At 45.7% G+C, this 18132-nt stretch overlaps 1 protein-coding gene across 1 annotated transcript; it reads right to left on the bottom strand.

Annotated features, from left to right (window-relative positions):
* Positions 1 to 680: 680 nt before the first annotated feature.
* CDCA8 (cell division cycle associated 8) lies at positions 681 to 18025 on the bottom strand. Its single transcript, XM_069477703.1, has 12 exons — positions 17763 to 18025; positions 16866 to 17011; positions 15974 to 16083; positions 15714 to 15842; positions 13908 to 13948; positions 10148 to 10220; positions 8204 to 8289; positions 6628 to 6692; positions 5622 to 5717; positions 3995 to 4121; positions 3136 to 3222; positions 681 to 1846 (listed from the first exon to the last, which is right to left on the bottom strand). The coding sequence occupies exons 1-12, from the start codon at positions 17892 to 17894 to the stop codon at positions 1802 to 1804; spliced, it is 1137 nt and encodes a 378-aa protein (XP_069333804.1). The 5' UTR covers positions 17895 to 18025; the 3' UTR covers positions 681 to 1801.
* Positions 18026 to 18132: the final 107 nt, after the last annotated feature.

Genomic DNA, 18132 nt, shown 5'->3' with positions numbered 1-18132 from the left:
CAACTGTCAGTGCCTAATAACCAGGCTGCGTGTGACCCCGGATTGCTTGTTGATCATTTTCAACATAGAAAGAGTTCTAGGAAAACAGCTTTGCCAGGGCCCCAGAAATTTTGGGAAGTGAGCAACATCATCACTGAATTACTCTTGTCCCTGCTTTGTTCCTGGCCAATGGGACTTCCCCATACAGGGAAACTATGATAGAGACGCCAGGTTTTGTCCTCCCGGATATGAATTTCTAACTCATGGAAACAAAGGTGTTGGGGGAAACTGCTGGGGGTTGAGGTTACCAATGCCCTGGATCTTGAGGTGATGCCCCCCTTACAGATATCAGAGAGATTCTGGCTCAGGTAAAGGTTTTCACATCTTCAGAGGAAATCAGCTGTCTAAATACCCCTGTGCCAGTGGCTTCAGCTCCACACTGTCTCCCAGAGTCCACGGAGCACAGCTTGGACAGGACAGGCAGGGTGAATACTGATTATAAAAGAAAACATAAAACCAGACTTTATTGAAAGTAGGTACCTTTCAGTAGCTCTGATTAGAACAAATCAGCTTAGACATACCATTATTCAGAAAAACAATATGTATAAAAACCTCACAGAAAGAATTAAACTTGAAAAGAATTCAACTTGAACAGGACTGAATTACTAGAAAGGTTTTGTTACAAAATAAGACCAAATACAACAAAGAGCCATACATGAGAAAACCGTGTGCCCTCAAGCCTGGGGATGAGGACTCTAGTTCCTAAATTCTTGGAACACAGCCTGATTCCCTGGGCAGAGAGGCTGGCTGGAGCACGAGGATCTCACTGCTGACTCCTCCTAATGAGTCCATGTCCAGGGCACAGGTTAAACACATGGAATGAGGCCCCCAGACAAATGACACTGCCCCCCACGAACCCTGTAAGAGAGAGGTGCTCTTTGAAGAGTCTACAGACATGGCAGGGACCACGGACAGCTCAGAGATGGTCACTCTGCAGCCAGCCACAGAAAACTCCTAGAATCTAAGCCCTACAATTCCCTTATCCAAATTCCCACTAACTAGGGAGGTAGAGGAGCAAGACATGCATGCTCTCCAAACCAATTTTTGGTCTTCAGTAAACAGGGATAAACACAAAGCACTGTGTCTGCCACGAGTCAGCTTGGATGGAACTACTGGGTACAGCAAACGAAAGATCCCAAAACTCATATAGCACCCCTGACAGGAGGAGGAGGAGGAGGAGGAGGAGGAAGAGGAGGGAATGGATGTGGGAGGGGACACGTGTGTCCTGCTCCACTCTGCTGATCTGCATAGTCCCCCAGGCCAATTCCTGGACCTGCCCTCTCATGGCCCAGAGCCCTCACTTCTCTGAGCCTAAACACCACAGCCACAAACATACATGGAGCAGAAATGACAGATGCAGAGGTTCTCTGGAGAGGGTGGCTAGGCAGCCTTCCTGAGAACATGGGGTTCTTTCACACCACCTCTGTTGCAGGTAGGGCAGGGCAAAGAGGGTGATGAGTTACAGGAGGCAGAAGGCAGCAGCTCAGAGAGCAGGGAGAATTCAGCAGGGAGAATGACTGGAAGTTTCCATTGCATGATGCAGCAGGCAGTGGCTGGGGTCACCTGGGTTGGGGGGCTGAACAGCAAAGCTTTATCTAACTGATGTGGGAACAGTGTGTCTCCCCCTTCCTGAATTCCCCGAGAGGAACACCGCTCCCTGCTTTGGAACTTCACACGCAAACAAACAGTAAGCCCGAAGGGAAGGAGTCTCTTAGGGTCCCAGAAGTGCCCATTCAAAGTCCATCCTATCAAGTTTGGCTTCTCACTTGTGGGACCGTATGCTGCTGCAGATTTGGGCGAGACGGCTCTGAAAAGAAAAGGAGACAGGTCATTTAGAGAAGATGGCACTTGGCGTGCTTGCCCAGTTAACCACTCATAGTCTGCCCGGGCACAGGACTGAGGGAATCACCCCTCCATCCTCTACTTGTATCACACACTAATTAACCTTTCTGAACCTGTTTCTCATTTGAACAAAGGAGTAAAATAACATCTCAAATGCGACAGTGAAGGTATCATGAAATAACTCGGGAACAGCAATACTATAGGTCCAGTTAGAGGATGACTGTCACAAGATCTGGGTGGCTGGGTATGTGTGGGATCTCAGCACTGCGCCTATATTCAGTAAGACGTGTTTGGGAAACCAGCTCTGCCTCGTCCCCTTTCTTGGCTGTACCATTCAGACCCCAGAGAAGGCAAGGCCCAAGGCAGCCACGTTTGCCCTAAGTGCTCCCATCCACCAGCCAAGACCACGGCTGATTGGACCAAGAAGTTTCATCCTTGGCAGAGCTGATTAACTTCTTCCTCTTGAGAGTTTAAACTAAGACAAGAAACTGAACAGTGCTGGGCACTGAAGCACTAAAGTTACCCAAAGCTACCTACAAACCAATGTTAAGAGAGAGCAGAACCAAGAGCCTTGTGGAGAGGGTTATCTGCTGAGCCGGGAATGAAGATGTGCAGGAGAAGGGAGGGCGTGGGCCCCAGGGACAGAGATGCTACGGGAGCTGGCGCACCAGAGCGAAGGCCCATCATGGCCTCCTGTTGCTGAGGGGCACCCCCGGCTCTGGAGGCCTGGCCATTCAGCTCCCTCCACCGTTCTGTGAGATTCCTGATAACAAGCCCCTCCCATCATTCTTGAGCTATTATAGGAAGTTTCAGTTTCTGGCAGTCACTAGTGCCTAACGTACCCTAGCACTAACTGCCTGAATGGGGCAGAATTATGATTCTGTTGTGGAACTTCTGTGGCAGGTACCCTGGGATGGACCAAAACTCAAAATCAATTGAGGAAGAGAATTGCTGCAATGTAAGTAGGATATTTGTCAAAATCCCTTGCGGAAAAGGAGACAACACAATTCTAAGTATGAAGTATTAGCCCAAGCCAGGCGTGGTGGCACATGCCTGTGGTCCCAGCTGCTTGTCAGGCTGAGGTGGGAGGATACCTTGAACCCAGGAGTTCAAGGCCAGTTTGGGCAACATACTGAGATCCCATCTCAAAATAAATAAAACTATTAGCTCAGACCCCAAAGACAATTCTAAATAAAGGCAAACCAAGAAAGCTATTGGAGGCATCCTATGTGTAGAGATGAAAACGAGACTTACGGAAAGCTTCTTAATGTTTCCCAAGGCCTCTGGATCCAGTTGTGCAATATTGAACCTCTGCAAGTCACTGGCCAATAATCGCATGCTCTGTATGGAGGAAAGTGGGTTAAGCTGGCGTGTCTCTTAGGGCAGGAACCCCCATCCAGCAGCCCAGTATGCTACAGGGGGTCCCCCGATATCCTGCACTTGGTGGCAGGAAATGGCTAGGATGGAGAGATGGCAAGGCAGGCAGGGGGGGTGTTAGCCCCGAGGAGACAATGACATAATCAGTACTATCGCTGGGCCGGTGGCTGGATCACCTGGGCACAAAGGTCCACACATTAGCTTCGGAATGCCCTGCAGACCACATCTGAGACAAACCCTCCTGTCCTCGATAGTGGCTAAGGTCAGCAATTTGCTCTGCACAGCCTGGAGGACTCAGCTCAGCCTGCTTCAGAATCTCTCAAAGTCATACAAAGTTGAAGGCACAGTTCGTGTTCCCCTTTCTAGACTAAGCATAGACCCCAATAGTGCCTTCCTCTGCACTCCCTTTAATATCTCTATTATTGCACTTATCACAGAGACTATGATTTCAAACGCATCTTGACTGCTGGACTGCTCAAGGGCAGGAAGCATGTCTTCTACATCTTGGGCCTGCTATAATCAGATAGGCAAACATTAGCTGATGAACAGATGGAGCCCAGTCTGGGCCTCTGACCTGGAAGAGAAAACTGGGTCCTGAGTCCTGCAGAGGTGTGGAGATCAGGGCCCATGCAACTGAAAAGACTCGGGGAGAGAAGTAGGTGATGGCCCAGGGAAGAGAAATGCTTGACTAAGCAGCATACTATGGCCTGGGTTCCCTTGGAAATACTTTACCCACCTCTCCGCCGCCCACTGGCACAGTGAGGAAGATCTCTTTGCTGTCAGCAAGAGGGCTGCCATTCCCTGAGATACTGTAAATCCGCTCTCCTGCTGCTGGAGTACGCAGGCCAGGCGTCTTGAACACCCTATAGAGTGGGAAAATCTCTGTGAAGATGGCTCGGCAGACTGAATGACACCAGGCTCTATGAGCCCTTCCAAACCCCATCTGGCCTCAAGCTGCAGTTTTCAAATCACATATTTCTAAGAAGGCAAGTTCTAAATTTAGAAAAAATTTTTTTTAAAGCAGTAATGCCTAAACACAGCTGGAGAAAGGAGGTTGTAATTATCAAACATACATCTAGCAAAAGCCAACTCTGATCCATGTAAATTTAAGGTCCAAAACTCTGTATGGGAACACTCATCCAACCATCCACACACAAATCCAGAAATCAACTAGTTACCGTGTTTCCAGGAATGGCCAACTGCTTCATCAAGAGGAATTTTTCAGGGGCAAAGGAGGATGATTCAGAGATGACATCATTATATTAACTTTCTCAAGACAGTTAAAATGCTGTTACCTAGTTTTCCCTAAATGTCTTGTTGCATGTTCATGTGAAAAAACAAACAGTAAAGAAAAGCAGGAACTAAAAGTAGAAAATAAATTTTCCACACTCTTCCTATACCAGAGATAACCACTTCTTGCTCCACTCCCAGACATAACCACCCCCAATTCCTTATCTATCCTTCCAGAAACTTTCCATGTATATAAAAGCAAATAGGATCATATAGTACACAGTGTACAGCAACCTGCTTGGAGAGGTTCTATGATCATGAAGCTCTTTCCCTATCAGCACATACAGATTCAGTCTCTCTCTCTCTCTCTCTTTTTTTTTGTTTTTTGAGACAAGGTCTCATTCTGTTGCCCAGGCTAGAATGCAGTGGCATCATGATAGCCCACTGCCACCTCAAACTCCTGGGCTCAAGAGATCCTCCTGCTTCAGACTCTTGAGTAGCTGGGACTACAGGCACACATGCCACCATGCCTGGCTAATTTTTCTGTATTTTTTGTAGAGACAGGGGTCTCGCTATGTTGCTCAAGCTGGTCTTGCACTTGTGGCTTCAAGTGATCCTCTCACCTTGGCCTCCCAAAGTGCTGGGATGACAGGTGTGAGCCACCATGCCCAGCCAGATCCAGTCTCTTTTAATGGCTATGCAGTACTTTCTATTTAGTCAACTAGCCCCTTTGGAAGGTATTAACTTATGCTGCAAGGACATCCTTGTTTATGTTGGCCTCCAAAAAGGCAGTATCAATTTTCACTCCTATCAAGGGTAACAGGAGATTACCTACTCCTCCTTTAAAACCTCTTGATTTGAATCAGAAAAGGCCAAAAAAGTCACATAGAGATCTCTTAGTCATCACAGGCAGAACAGTCACCTCCCTCTCATCAGATAAAGAATCATTTTGCCACTGAAAATGGGTGAACCTACACTCAGAGGAGAGGCAAACACTGGGAAGCCCAGAAGGCTACTGTTTTCCAAGGCATCTCCGGCCAAGGACTCGGGAGTGTTTTTTAGATACTCCTCTTCTCTGGGTCATGTTCAATGGTGGGTTCCCACTAAATCCAAGCACTCCTGTCCATACTCACCTTGAATCAAACCTGGGTGTCAGGCCTGGAGTTGGTTTTACCATAGACATCTCCAATCGGCCCACAGCTGGGGTAACAGTGTTACCACGGCTTGACCTACAGGTAAGAAATGGCCATCAGGTACGCTCCTCTCAGGTCTGAGGACAGCAGAAGCAGAGTGGAGGCAGTACACATGGAGAGCATTGACGGGGTCAGCCACTGCTCTGGGCGCCTTGCACACACAACCCACGTGACCCTCCCAACAACCCTAGGGGGTAAGCACTGTTACCATCCTTGTTTACAGATGCAGAAACTCAGGCATACTGAGTTTAAAAAACTTGCCCAAGATCACACAGCCAGTTAGGGTGGAGCCAGAACTTTGAACCCAAGCAGTCTGCCTCCAGAACCCAGCTTTTCAACCAAGCTCACAAACGCAAGGAAGAAGACAGCCTCTTAACAATACGAAGGCTCCCCTAGCTGGAATTCCTGCCCTTGTGCTAGGCAGCTGGTTTATGTCCTGCCACAGTGCTCAGGGAGAAATGCATTCACAGACACGCATCCCAGTCACTGCTTTCCTAAGCTGTTCCCCCCCCCCCATGGTTTATAGTAGGGTCCAGCATAATCAGTTTAAGCCCATGGAGATTCTTTACTTAGCAGGACAGACAGAACATTTCGGGAAACTAATTTTTAGGTGACAGCCACTTTGTGACTGACTGTGGGGTTGCTCTGCACAGGGACTGTCAGGCAACTAAGCTTAACATGCAGTTCTCACTATACCTTTCTAGGCCCCACTCTCTGTTTGCATTAAAAAAAGCAGGAAAGGATAGAGAATATCTTCAGAATAACTGGAGAAGGTATTGGTTTAGACCATTTCTAGAGGCCCCTCCAGCTAGGACACTCAAGAATTCAGTGATTTTAAGCTCCAATTGAACACTAGCCACCCTTTCCAACACCTACTTTCTGCCACGACATATATGGCTCTCCAATAAAACCAAAAACACACATTTAACTTTAGAAAACCCATTACCTTTTCCTTTTGCCTTTTCCTTGTATGGACTGAGTTCTCTTCTTGGATGGAGGACACCTTTTAACCTGAAGTCACAATCAAATGCAGCTAAGGTTACAAAAAGCCCAGAAATGAGAAAAGGTAAGGATGAGGGGAATAACAGAGGGGAAGGGAACCAATGCCGGAAGGCAAAGTTAATACTGAATATAATAAGGTCTGTATTACAGTTTAGTGACTTAAGAAGTTCAGAACATAACTGATCAACTAAGGACTTCTACTGGCTGGGTCTTCAAAATAGAGGATTTTTGCCAAGATTAAAAGTAAATAAATCTCTTTTGAACTGATTTAAGCCTGACTTGTCCCCCACTACTTTACATAAAAGGCTGTTGTGAAGGTCACTCAGGGCATCCCAATCCAAGGCAGTCCCTGCAGTCCTCTCCTTTCTGAGTCCTGGGAGTCCCCCGACAAGAATCACTCCTTATCTTCTAGCAATTCTCTCCTCCCTATCCTCCACAATTGATGCGTCTTTCCTACTTCTCTGGCTGTCCAAGGAACTTCTCTCTCTTCCTTCCCTCTAGCGTCCACCTCAGCCTCCCTCCCTTCCTGCTTGCCCTGCACAACTGTCTCCACTCCCACACCAGGACAAGCTCCTAAAGATCCAGAAGGCAGTGTCTCTCGATCTCCTACTTCTCTCTGAGCTCCAGGCTAAAATTTCTGTCTAGCCTAGATATCCTGGAAAAGTACTGAATAGTCAACGTGTCAAGCAGTGACACGTGCTCCCCTTTCCCCCAACCCAGCACGACTCTAGAGCTGGGTCCCAACTGGATGGCAGCTGCCTAAGCTAGAAACCATGTCGTCATCTCTGACGCCTCCTTTCCTCCACCAGCCATTCCAATTCTGTTTTCTAAAACTTATCTCAAAACCATCCCTTCCTTTTACAGTGCCTCAGTTCAAGAATTAACAGTATCCTGATTGGTTTCCTCATCTCATTTTCCTCCTCTCCCATTTATCTTGAATACTGTTCTGAAATACCAATCTTTTTTTTTTTTTTTAAGCCAGTCAAATTTAGCAGTGTGGGGTTATATACCAACTTTAGTGACACTAATGTTAATAAGTTCTGATAACCCATTACCATTGGACCAGCCTGAAATACCAATCTGATGTCACTTACCATTACCGACCTGACAGAATGGAAACTTCCAAGCTTGGCACACAGGCCATTCATTATCTGGCCCCTGTTCTTTCTGTCTTACCCTGAGAGATAATATCCCAGCCATACCAAACTGCTTCCTGCTCCTTAAATGAACACTTTCCTAGCTCCTCCTGCAATTCTCTTCCCTTTCTTCTCTAGCGCGTGGACTTCACTCACCTTGACAGGCCTGGCTGTGTCCTAATGGGATAGGGAAGACTTGCTAGCTTCCTCTTCTACGTTCTACACGCTTTGCACACAAGTCAATGATCACTTTTGTTATTGGCCACTTAAAGTGGGACCGTCTCTACTAAGCTGTGAGTTCTGGGTGGGTAACACTATTTCATTCAGTTTGGTATTTGCTTGTCTCCTGCTAACCCCTAGTCCCCAACCTAAGTGACTACTTACCCTTGCAGTTTGAGGATTCTTACGTTTATTTTCTTCTTCTTCTTCTTCTTCCACTATCATTTCATTCACTTGTATTACTTTGCGTGCTGTAAGAAACAGTTTTAACAGTGCGATATTTCTGATGGGAATAAACGTTCATGCTTTCACTTTATTTTTCTTCTTTGAGACAGGGTCTCACTCTGTTGCCCTGGCTAGAGTGCAGTGGCCCAATCACAGTTCACTGTAACCTTGAACTCCTGGGCTCAAGTGATCCTATTGCCTTAGCCTCCCAAGTAGCTGGGACTATAGGTGCACACCACCATACCTGGCTAATTTTTATTTTTTGTAGACACAGTCTCACTATTGTTGCCCAGGCTGGTCTTAAACTCCTGGGCTCAAGTGATCCTCCCAAAATGCTGTGTTACAGATATAAGCTATTGTGCCCAGCTAGCCTATTACTTGTTATAATTAAATATTGTTACTTGTAAATAATAAAAGTATTACTACAATGATCATCTTAGGAGGAAAAGGAGTATGAAGGATTTTTAAGATCAATGATTCCAGAGGAAATAATATCAATTTTTAATATTTAAGGGGTTGTCATGTAGAAAATGGTTCCAGGAGGCCCCAAAGGGGAGAACTAGCATCAATACAGATACCATTAGAAAAACTTGGCTCAAAATTAGAACTTTCTAGGCAGCTTTGTAATCTCAGCTCTTTAGTGATGAAAGGTGGAGAGTGTCTCACTGCTAAATACATAAAACCTGGAGCTAGAAAATCCTGACCAAGGATTCCATAGAGAAAATTCATGTATATTTGATCATGGGGAGAGAGATGGGACTAAATAACTTTTAAGCTTTTTTTGTCAGGGGCAACTCTGATACATTAAATAACAATATACGTATATTTATCTTTTTTAAAAGTAGCTTACATGTAGTCAAAGTCCAGTGGTCAAGAGGGCACAAAACCAACTTTAACTGTTGATTGACATTGGTCCTGGTGGGTTCAGTTCCAAGGGATGAAATCAGAAGATCCCCACTACCCCTGAAGTAAGCAAAACTGGTGGAACTCGGAAGAGAAACTAATATTACCTAACTGTAGAAATGACCCAAAGTAACCTAACAGATTGTAAATATGTGGCTGAGGAACTCCAGGAACATCCAAGTCTAATTACATCATAACCTCGGGGAATCAGGACTGGAATATGACACTAGGAAAGCAAAAATCTCATCATGCTTTCTTCATTCTACGAGGCCATTCTGATAGAAGGCAAATTGGAACAAGAAGTGGGATATTTCTGGCCCTGCCCAGTGCAGATGGTGCCCTGGTGGGCAGCTCCAAAATCCTGGCTGTAGGTCACGTCTGTCCTCATAAGAGTTGTATACGCTGTGTTACTATAGCTTAATGACAGTGACATTAAATCCATGTCACAATTCATCCTGACCCGATTCCATGCTCACTAATCACAACTTGGTTTCCCATATAACTTCTCCTATGAGACAGTATTTTTCAGAATGCAGGACGTGTGACATGGTTACACAGATAGATCACTGAGCAACCTGGAATTACAGGCAGAGAAAGTCATTCCTTTTACAATTCTCATTCAACCCAGCTGATTACATCAGAGAGCCCCAGTTGGTTTTACCAATCTTCTAACACCTCTCTAAATCTTGCTCTCTCTCTATTTAACTCAGGGGAAAGCAACAACGTTTGGTTTCTAGCACAGCTTGTTTTTTCTTTTTTCACTTTCATTTTAGCTCACACATGGTCTTATGAGTTTGATTAGCATCAGTCCTGTGTACAATCAACTGAAAGCAGTGGCCCAACGCAAATTTTTGGATTTACAAGATGGAGGCGCAGACATTAGAGGGAAGAGGCTCTCCCAACAAGGCCCTGCCTGAGCAGCCAACCAAACACCCCGGGCCTCAGATCTCCATTCAACAAGGGGTTTTGAGAAGTACTCACTTTTGGCAGATTTCAGAGGTGTCTGAATAGCTTCTGCTGTTAGTTTGTTTATTTCGGTGATATCCAGGTCAGCCTGTGACAAACAAAGCCAGGCTTATTACACCGAAATATGAGGAATATTTTAAGATGAAAAACAATTTAAAAAACTATTATTTGATACATAACAAAACACTGTTAAATGTTAATTATGATGCAATATAGCAAACTCCCATAAACATACCATATAACCCAAGACCTAAAATATTGGCAATAACTTGCTTGTACCTGCATATTCATTTCCTGTTCCCTTTCCTTGTCTCTTCCCCCAAAGGTGACCAGTCTCCTAATCCTGTCATTCCCCAGAAGTAACCACTATCATTTCATTTGCTTAATAAGAAAGTACATGTGTATGGGTGTATGTGTGTGTGTGCATGCTTAAACAACATTTTGTTTAGTTTTGCCTGTTTTGACCACTATTTGTGGTTGTAGTTAATTTGCATTCACTGCTATATCATATCCCACTGTGATTATACCACTATGGACTTGTCCATTCTCCCATCAGTAGTTTTGTGGTATTACAAACACTGCTACTTTGAACTATCTTATACCTGTGTCACATTGCACTGATGTACATGTCCAAGTTTTCTAGCCTTAGGATAGGGCATTACAGGGTTAGAAGTTACAAAAATATTCATCCTTGATATGCCAAATTGTTTTCTAAAGTGGTTGCACTTGTTTACACTCTATCTGCAAACAAATTCCTAATGATCCACATCCTCTACAACACTTGGTGCTGTGTCAGATTTCTCATTTTTTTTTATAAGTCTACAGGGTCTCAAGGTTTTCTAAGATGCTCCTTGGTCCTTCAAAAAGATTTCCAGTCACCATTCAAATTAGATTTTTTCATGGTGATAACTAGCCATATCTATGGGCATTACAAAGAGCAGGCATGATTTGTAGTCCTTTCCTCACAGGACACATGTAAATATCGGAATAATTAGTACATACTTGGAATGGCATGGGTTTTCATCTCTGGACTGGTAGGGATTACCTGAAGTGCTCAGAGAAGGATTCTGAGGCCGTCCTTAGGCTTAGCAAGAAACAGTGCTATAACAGATTAATGATGTCTGCCATGGTTGATGGAATGGGAAGTGGTGGCATTCCTACCAACATTCTGCTACCTCTAGAAACAACTGGCATGTTATGAAATTGTCACTGGTGGCAGGCCACTGATCACCTACTGTGCAACCTGAGATTGATGTATGTAGAAAGTTTGCAGAGTTGGCCTTGGTTGGCATCTGGGAACTTGGATTTCAGGAGGGTTCCCACCATTTCTTGATAAGAACACCTCACTGTGCTCAAACTTTAAGCAAACAATATGGTTTACGCTGAATACGTGCTTTCCTTCTAGAAGTCTAGAATTTTGGTCTGTGCTAGGCAGAGGATGCCTATGAGACCATCCCCCAATAAGAACTATGGGCATTTAATGAGCTTTTCTGAACATTTCCACTCATACTGAATTTCACTCATGTTGAATTAAGTGTGTCCTGTGTGACTCCACTGGGAGTGGAATCTTAGAAGCTTGCACCTGGCTTCCTCTGGACTTGGCCCCAGGCACTTCCCTTTGCTGATTTTGCTTTGTAGCCTTTCACTGTGATAAATCACCACCATGTATGACTATGTGCTGAGCCCTGTGAGTCCTCCTGGTGAATCATCAAACCTCAACATACTTCCTAATTAAGAACTTTTATACATCTTTTATCATTCCTTTCCTGGGTTTTAAATCATATCAGTTAAGGTTAGCATTGTCTCAACTTGGCACTGGATTTTTCATATTACATTAGAAGCTCTGATCTGCAGTTCTGTATGTCTAATCCATTTAAAAAGAGGGAGATGTATTAGCTAATAAGTGTAATTCATCTCAGAGGTAATTCTTTTGAAACATTACAGCTGGGTGTGTTTGTGGCGGGGTGAATAAAATGGGTCATGGCAACATATTACAAAGAGAGAGAAGGCATCAACTAACAATGTTTTACTAGCTCTTGATTTTATGCTCCAGTTATCCCCACCCCGCCCCTACACTATTCATCCCCAAATTCTCTAAATTTTTCCTCATTGAACAGCTAGGTCCTCATTACCTTTAACTTCTGAAGCTGAGGGAGATCTGCTAGTCAGTGCTACTATGTACCTTTGTAATCAGACTCCTTCAAACTCTGAGATTCCAAATGATTCTGATCAACTCAACAAAAGATGTCGATTTTAGGGTTTACTTTGTAAAACTGATTAAGACTACAATAAAATTTCTCCTTAGAAAGGTACACAAATGCACGTATACACACACATTGTTCACATATGATTTCAGAGGAACCTTGAAGCCCATTTATGGACTAGTTCCCAACACTGTCCAGCAGAACTTTCTGCAAGGGTAGAAATGGTCTATTTCTGTGCTGGCTAATACAGTAGCCATTAGTCACATGTAGCTACTGAACATCAGAAATGTGACTAGCATGTCTAAGGAAATGAATTCTTTACATTCATAGGCCTTCTAAAAAAAAAAAAAAGGAAATAAATTCTTAATTTTATTAATTTTAATCAATTGAAATAGTTACCTTGTGCCTGGTGGCTATTGTATTGGACAGTGCAGATCTAAACTCTGTTTTAAAAAATTATTATGAGTACACAATAGGTATATATATTTATGGGATACATGTGATACTTTGAAACAGGCATACAATGTGTAATGATCAAATCAGGCTAATGGGGTATCCATCACCTCAAGCATTTATCATTTCTCTATGTTAGAAACATTCCAATTCCACTCTTTTATTTATTTACTTTTAAATTTGAGACAGACTCTTGCTCTCTCGCTCTGGGTAGAGTGCAGTGGCATCATCATAGCTCATTGCAACCTCAAACTCCTGGACTCAAGTGATCCTCTTGCTTCAGCCTCCCAAGTAGTTGGGACTACAGGCACATGCCACAACACCTAGCTAATTTTTGTATTTTTAGTAGAGATGAGGTCTCACTCTTGCCCTCAGGCTGGTCTCGAACTCCTGGGCTCAAGCAATCCTCCCAACTCAGCCTGCCACCGTGCCCAGCCCTTTTTAGTTATTTTAAAATTACAATAAATTATTGTTGACTATAGTCACCCTTCTGTGCTATCAAATACTAGATCTTATTGGTTTTTTTTTTTTTTTTGCACCCATTCTTTTTCTTTTGGTTCCATTGCTCCTTCTGTTGATACACCCATTATTTTAAAAAAATTTTTTATTTGAAATTATTATGGGTACATAATAGGTATATATATTTATGGAGCACATTCAAACTCTTTATTTTGTCTCTCCATCTTACTGCCTCCAATCCTGGTGCTGGTGCTAGGAGGAACGGGGTGAGAGGGTTGGGGAATACTGAGAGTCCCAAGTAAGAGCACTGCTTCTACAGTATAGAAGATAAAATAGTCTCTTTCCCAGCTAGCAGGCCAGGTCACAGTGTAATGACCCAGGGGCTTAAAGGAATTTGAGCTTGAGGATTTCTACTTCTGCAAAGTTCAGGGCAAAGGACTGCAAGGAACTGGCTGAAACCAGAATTGCCTCCCTTTGTACTATTAATATTTGGGGTTTATGTACTTAGCGATTGACCCAACTCTAATTTTTCAGTTGACACAAACAGATCATGTCCCCTTATGGAATCTCTTCCACAGTAAGCACCCATTGGCTGGATTTTATGACTGGACTAGACTTAAGAACTAAGCAAAAGCTCAAAAATAGGACAGGTCACTTACTGTTGCTGCCTCTTCCAGGGCCTGTTTGTTTCCTCCAAGGGCTTTAAAAAAGAATATTTTATTTAGTTACTATCAGATTTTAATGATAAATCATCTTGCCTAATACTACTATTTCTTTCCAAAACCAGTCCAACCCTTAGTATTTAACATTCAATAACCTTCACCATCTAGTCAATCTTTCTCCAAATTATTTCCCAAATGTGCCACTGTTTCACGACTTTGTGCTGTGATACTTAGTATTTTCTCTGCCTAAAATTCTCCTCTGTACTCAACAAATTTCTAATTCAGCCTTCAAAACTCGGCTCAAACGTCACTCCTAAATCTGCTTATTTTTTTATTTCAGCAGATCACTGCAAAGTGCTTAGTTTCTCACCCTCATCCTACCCACCAACTCAACTACTCAAAGCTGTTCAAGTGTCCACCCCTGCCTTGGACTGAGTTCCAAAGATGATATCCATTGCTTCTGGCAAAAAGCTAGCAGACAATAGATGTACAGCAAATGTGTGGTGAATGAAAAGGTCTTTGAGAGATTTAAATGTAAAATAAAAAGTTAGGTTAGTCTCCTGTTAGAAACCCTCATAGCATGCTTTAGAACAGTTAAGACCTTAGGCTTTGGAACCAGAATGCCTGGGTTCAAACAGAGAATGCCACTAACTAGCTTATGAGAACTTGAGCAAAGTTACCAATCTCTCTGTGCCTTAATCTTGTCATTTTAAAAATAGGGATATTAATAATTAGCTTGTTATAAGGACAAACTTAGTTAACATATGTAAAACTTTTGGTACAATGCCCATCTGGCATAGGAATCACTATATAAATATGCTTACTGACTACTATTCTATTCTATCTCCTTTGTAGTACTTATAATTTTAAATTATTTAACTGTATGTGAATTTTTTTTTTTAAACAGCCCTTTTCCACTAAGCTTTATGCTCTTAAGGGCAGGAGCACTGTTTTATTTCCCAGGGCATCTTCAGCACCTAGCATCGTGACTGAAACATGCTTAGTATTTGTAGAAATGAGCAAACGAATGGCTTAATAAATAAAAGAGCAAGTCAAAAGGATCATTAAATGTCTCATATATGAGCAGAATATGCATTTCTATCCAGGAAGGAGACTACATACTAGGTAATTAGTAATAAGGAAAACAGAAAAAGTAAAGGTAATGCAGCCTCCTACATTTCCTTGGACATTTAACAAGGGAGTGAGGAAACAGGTTGCGATTTTCCCCTGGCCAAGAAAACTGATTTGCCCATTTTTAAGTTGGCAATTTCCATAAGCTTCAGAAAAAGCTGCTTGGGGTGATTTTTCCACCTGAGCACTGGTTAACAAACTAAGTCATTTATTTATCCCTCTTCAAGTGGCTGAGTAAAAAATATATTTAAAAAAGAAAATACTTTGTGCTGTGTGAAAATTATGCGAAATTCACATTTCAGTGTATTTATAAATAAAATTTTATTGGAATACAGCCCATTTACGCCCATTCATTCTAGCTGTTTTGGAATTATAACAGCAGAGTTCAGTTGTCGAACAGAAAATCCTCTGACTCAAGTAGCCTAAAATATTTGCTTGCTGGCCTTTTAGAGAAAAGGTTTGCCTACCCTGGGGGCTGGATGACGGTGAGTGCGATGGAGAAAAATGAAGCAGGGAAGAGACAGGGAGTGGGAGCAGTAGAGCTGCAACTTTCCATAAGTAGTCATGTTAGACCTCCTTGAGAGGTAACTTTTGAGCAAGTCCTTTCTGAAGGGTGTCACGAGAACCACAGGGGCTTCACGCCTCGCCCCGGGGAAACTCAGCAGCTCTTACCGAAGTAGTCGAGCCAGTTCATCTCGCGCAGCGCCTTGGGGAGCCGCAGGATCTCGATGTTGTAGAGGTTATCCACCTCCTTGAGGAGGTTCTGCCTGTCTGACTCAATTTGCTTGATTCGTATTTCCACTGCGAGGGCAGAGCCGACAGTGCATGGGTCACTGGGCGGATGAATCCGAGCTGCCCGCGTCCCGGCCCGCGGGCACCCCGCCATCGCCCCAGGCAGCCGCGAGGGCCCGGGCCCGGGCCCTGCCCCTTACCTTCTCGGTCGAAGTCCTTAAGAAAGGAGGCGAGCTTCCGGCTCCGTAAGGAGTTGGTCTTGGCCGCCCGACTGTTGTCCTTCCTAGGAGCCATGGCGCTTCGGCGGAGGCTGTAGAGCAGCGACCGAGGCACAGGGGTCAGCGGCGGAGACCCGGAGGGGAAGCAAGGAGCCGCTAGGGGCGGATAGGGCCTCGTCCCCCTCAGGGTCTCGTTTAAGAAGTCTCCCGGCACGTACCTGTGGTTCCAAAACAAGAGCGGAGGAAAACTTCGCTGCACCAGCCACGGCTAACCGCCACCCAATTCAAACTCCACTGCCACAGGCTGACGAATGAGAAGCCGCCGTCTTAGGACGGTCCCGCAACATCCAATCACAAGGGAGCTCCTGACGACAGGAGTCTTTCGCCCCCAGCGCCCCCTACAGCCCGCCTGCGACAGCGCCGTCACCGCGGGTCCTCCTGGGAGTTGTGGTCCGGGTCCCTCCCACCACGCTCCGCCCCGAAGGGCTGCGAACTACTACTCCCGGCAGGCCTTGTGGCGGCCCAGGGTACTCAAGCACTGGGGTTTGGGGGGCGGCCTGGGCCAGGTTGGCTGTGGGATGTGTGGGACGCTGCGTGTGGGCTGGCGGTGGCTGGGCTGCCTCGCATGACTACCGCACACATTCAGACCGACTGACTGACTCAGTTCCTCAGGGTTCCCCAGCAGGGGCCGGCAAGTGGAGGGTCGGCGGGGACAGAGCAGCCCGGACAGTTTGGAAGAGGCCGGGGTCCGCGGCAGCCTCCCTGAGCAAGGGGGATGGAATGACAGGGGAGGGGGGCAGGGGTGCAAGCTTTGGGATGGGCGCCCCAGCTTGCGCCAGCCCCCGGCCAGTCTGGGCAGTGGGTGGGGGCAGACCTCTGGTTCCTCGCTCCCCTGTGGGCTGGCCACTCGTGCCCAGTTCGCGTCCAGGAGCCTAGGCCGGGGTTCAGCTCGGGGAGCTGACGTCTGCGGAGCCTTGGTCGCGACGCTGGGTGCAGGTGGTGGTTCCACGCTGACGGCTCCTGCGTGCCCCAGAGGGTGACTGCAATGAGGAGCCATGGCCGCCAGACCCCAGGGAGCCCAGGGCAGGAGGCAGCTCTGGGTGTCGTGGCTGTGGACCTGGGAAGGGACATGTAGACAGCAAGCCCAGACGTGCCGTAGTCCTGTCGGAGGCGCATCTTGGCGTCTCCCCACGGCCACAGGGTTGGATTGCTCAGGGCTTGTGCTGAAGCTCAGCAAGGTTAGGGGCCAGTCTCCAGGCATCAAGGCTGTAGCCCGAGTCACAAGGCGGGCAGGGGACTGGACGGCCAGATAGGTTAGCTTTTGACGGGGTTGTGGTCTGATAGTTTGGCTTTGGTGCTTTTCACCCTATGGATTCGGTCTGAAGCCATGTCTGAGAGGTTGTGTTTGTGTTTGAGTGTGCGTATGTGGGCGGGAGGGATGATAAATAATCCTGCCTTTCCCCTGTGAGTTTAAAACCAATCGAGGGAATAAGTAAATGTGTCAGACAGGCTCCTCATGGGCACCAGCAGGATTGGGGACAGGGCAGCCCAAGAGTAGGAGTCCTGGCAAGCCTTGCCCTTCCTGGAACCCTCCCCCAACCGCCATTCCTGGCCTGTTGCTCCAGATGCAACAAGTATCTGAATGTCACTCTCCTGCCCAAGGCCAGCCCTGGACAGTGAGTGGGTGGGCGATGACACCCCAGTCTGCTTGTTGGGTGTCTGAGGGTCTCCATCTAGATGGCCAAGATTGGGGGTGATAACAAGCCCGTACCTCATGTGGGCTTCCTCCCCGGCAGATGTCTTGGTGCTGGACAAGTAGGGTTTCCTGGCTTCTTCGTCTCAGGGCTTCATCCCACTCCCAGTGGGTCCGACTTCTCTGGGCACCTAGGATGTCCACCTGCATCTTAGCCACAGCTACCACATGGCAGAAGTGTGTGATTCACCAGTTTTTGCCAGTTGCTTATGCCACACACAAATTAATCCAACAGTGTCATTAAGGCACAGCTGGAAGTGCAAGCTGAGAGGGAGCGGCTCCACGGCTAACGGGACTGGCCACCGCCGCCACCCAATTCAAACTATCACAGGCTGAGGAATGTGAAGTCTCCGAGTTAGGACGATCCCAACATCCAATCACAAGGAAG

The sequence above is a fragment of the Eulemur rufifrons genome, chromosome 8, assembly GCF_041146395.1.
Source record: "Eulemur rufifrons isolate Redbay chromosome 8, OSU_ERuf_1, whole genome shotgun sequence".
Classification (NCBI taxonomy): Eukaryota; Metazoa; Chordata; class Mammalia; order Primates; family Lemuridae; genus Eulemur; species Eulemur rufifrons.
This window is presented reverse-complemented; position numbering and strand designations above follow the sequence as displayed.

Bases quoted from the DNA above. Each gene is read 5' to 3' on its own strand.
- CDCA8 (XM_069477703.1), bottom strand. From the start codon at position 17,894: ATGCAGGTGGACATCCTAGGTGCCCAGAGAAGTCGGACCCACTGGGAG. The intron at 8,290-10,147 runs GTGAGTACTTCT...TGTTTCTTACAG, and splicing joins ACCTCTGAAATCTGCCAAAA to CACGCAAAGTAATACAAGTG. The intron at 6,693-8,203 runs GTAAGTAGTCAC...TTGTGACTTCAG, and splicing joins AGAATCCTCAAACTGCAAGG to GTTAAAAGGTGTCCTCCATC.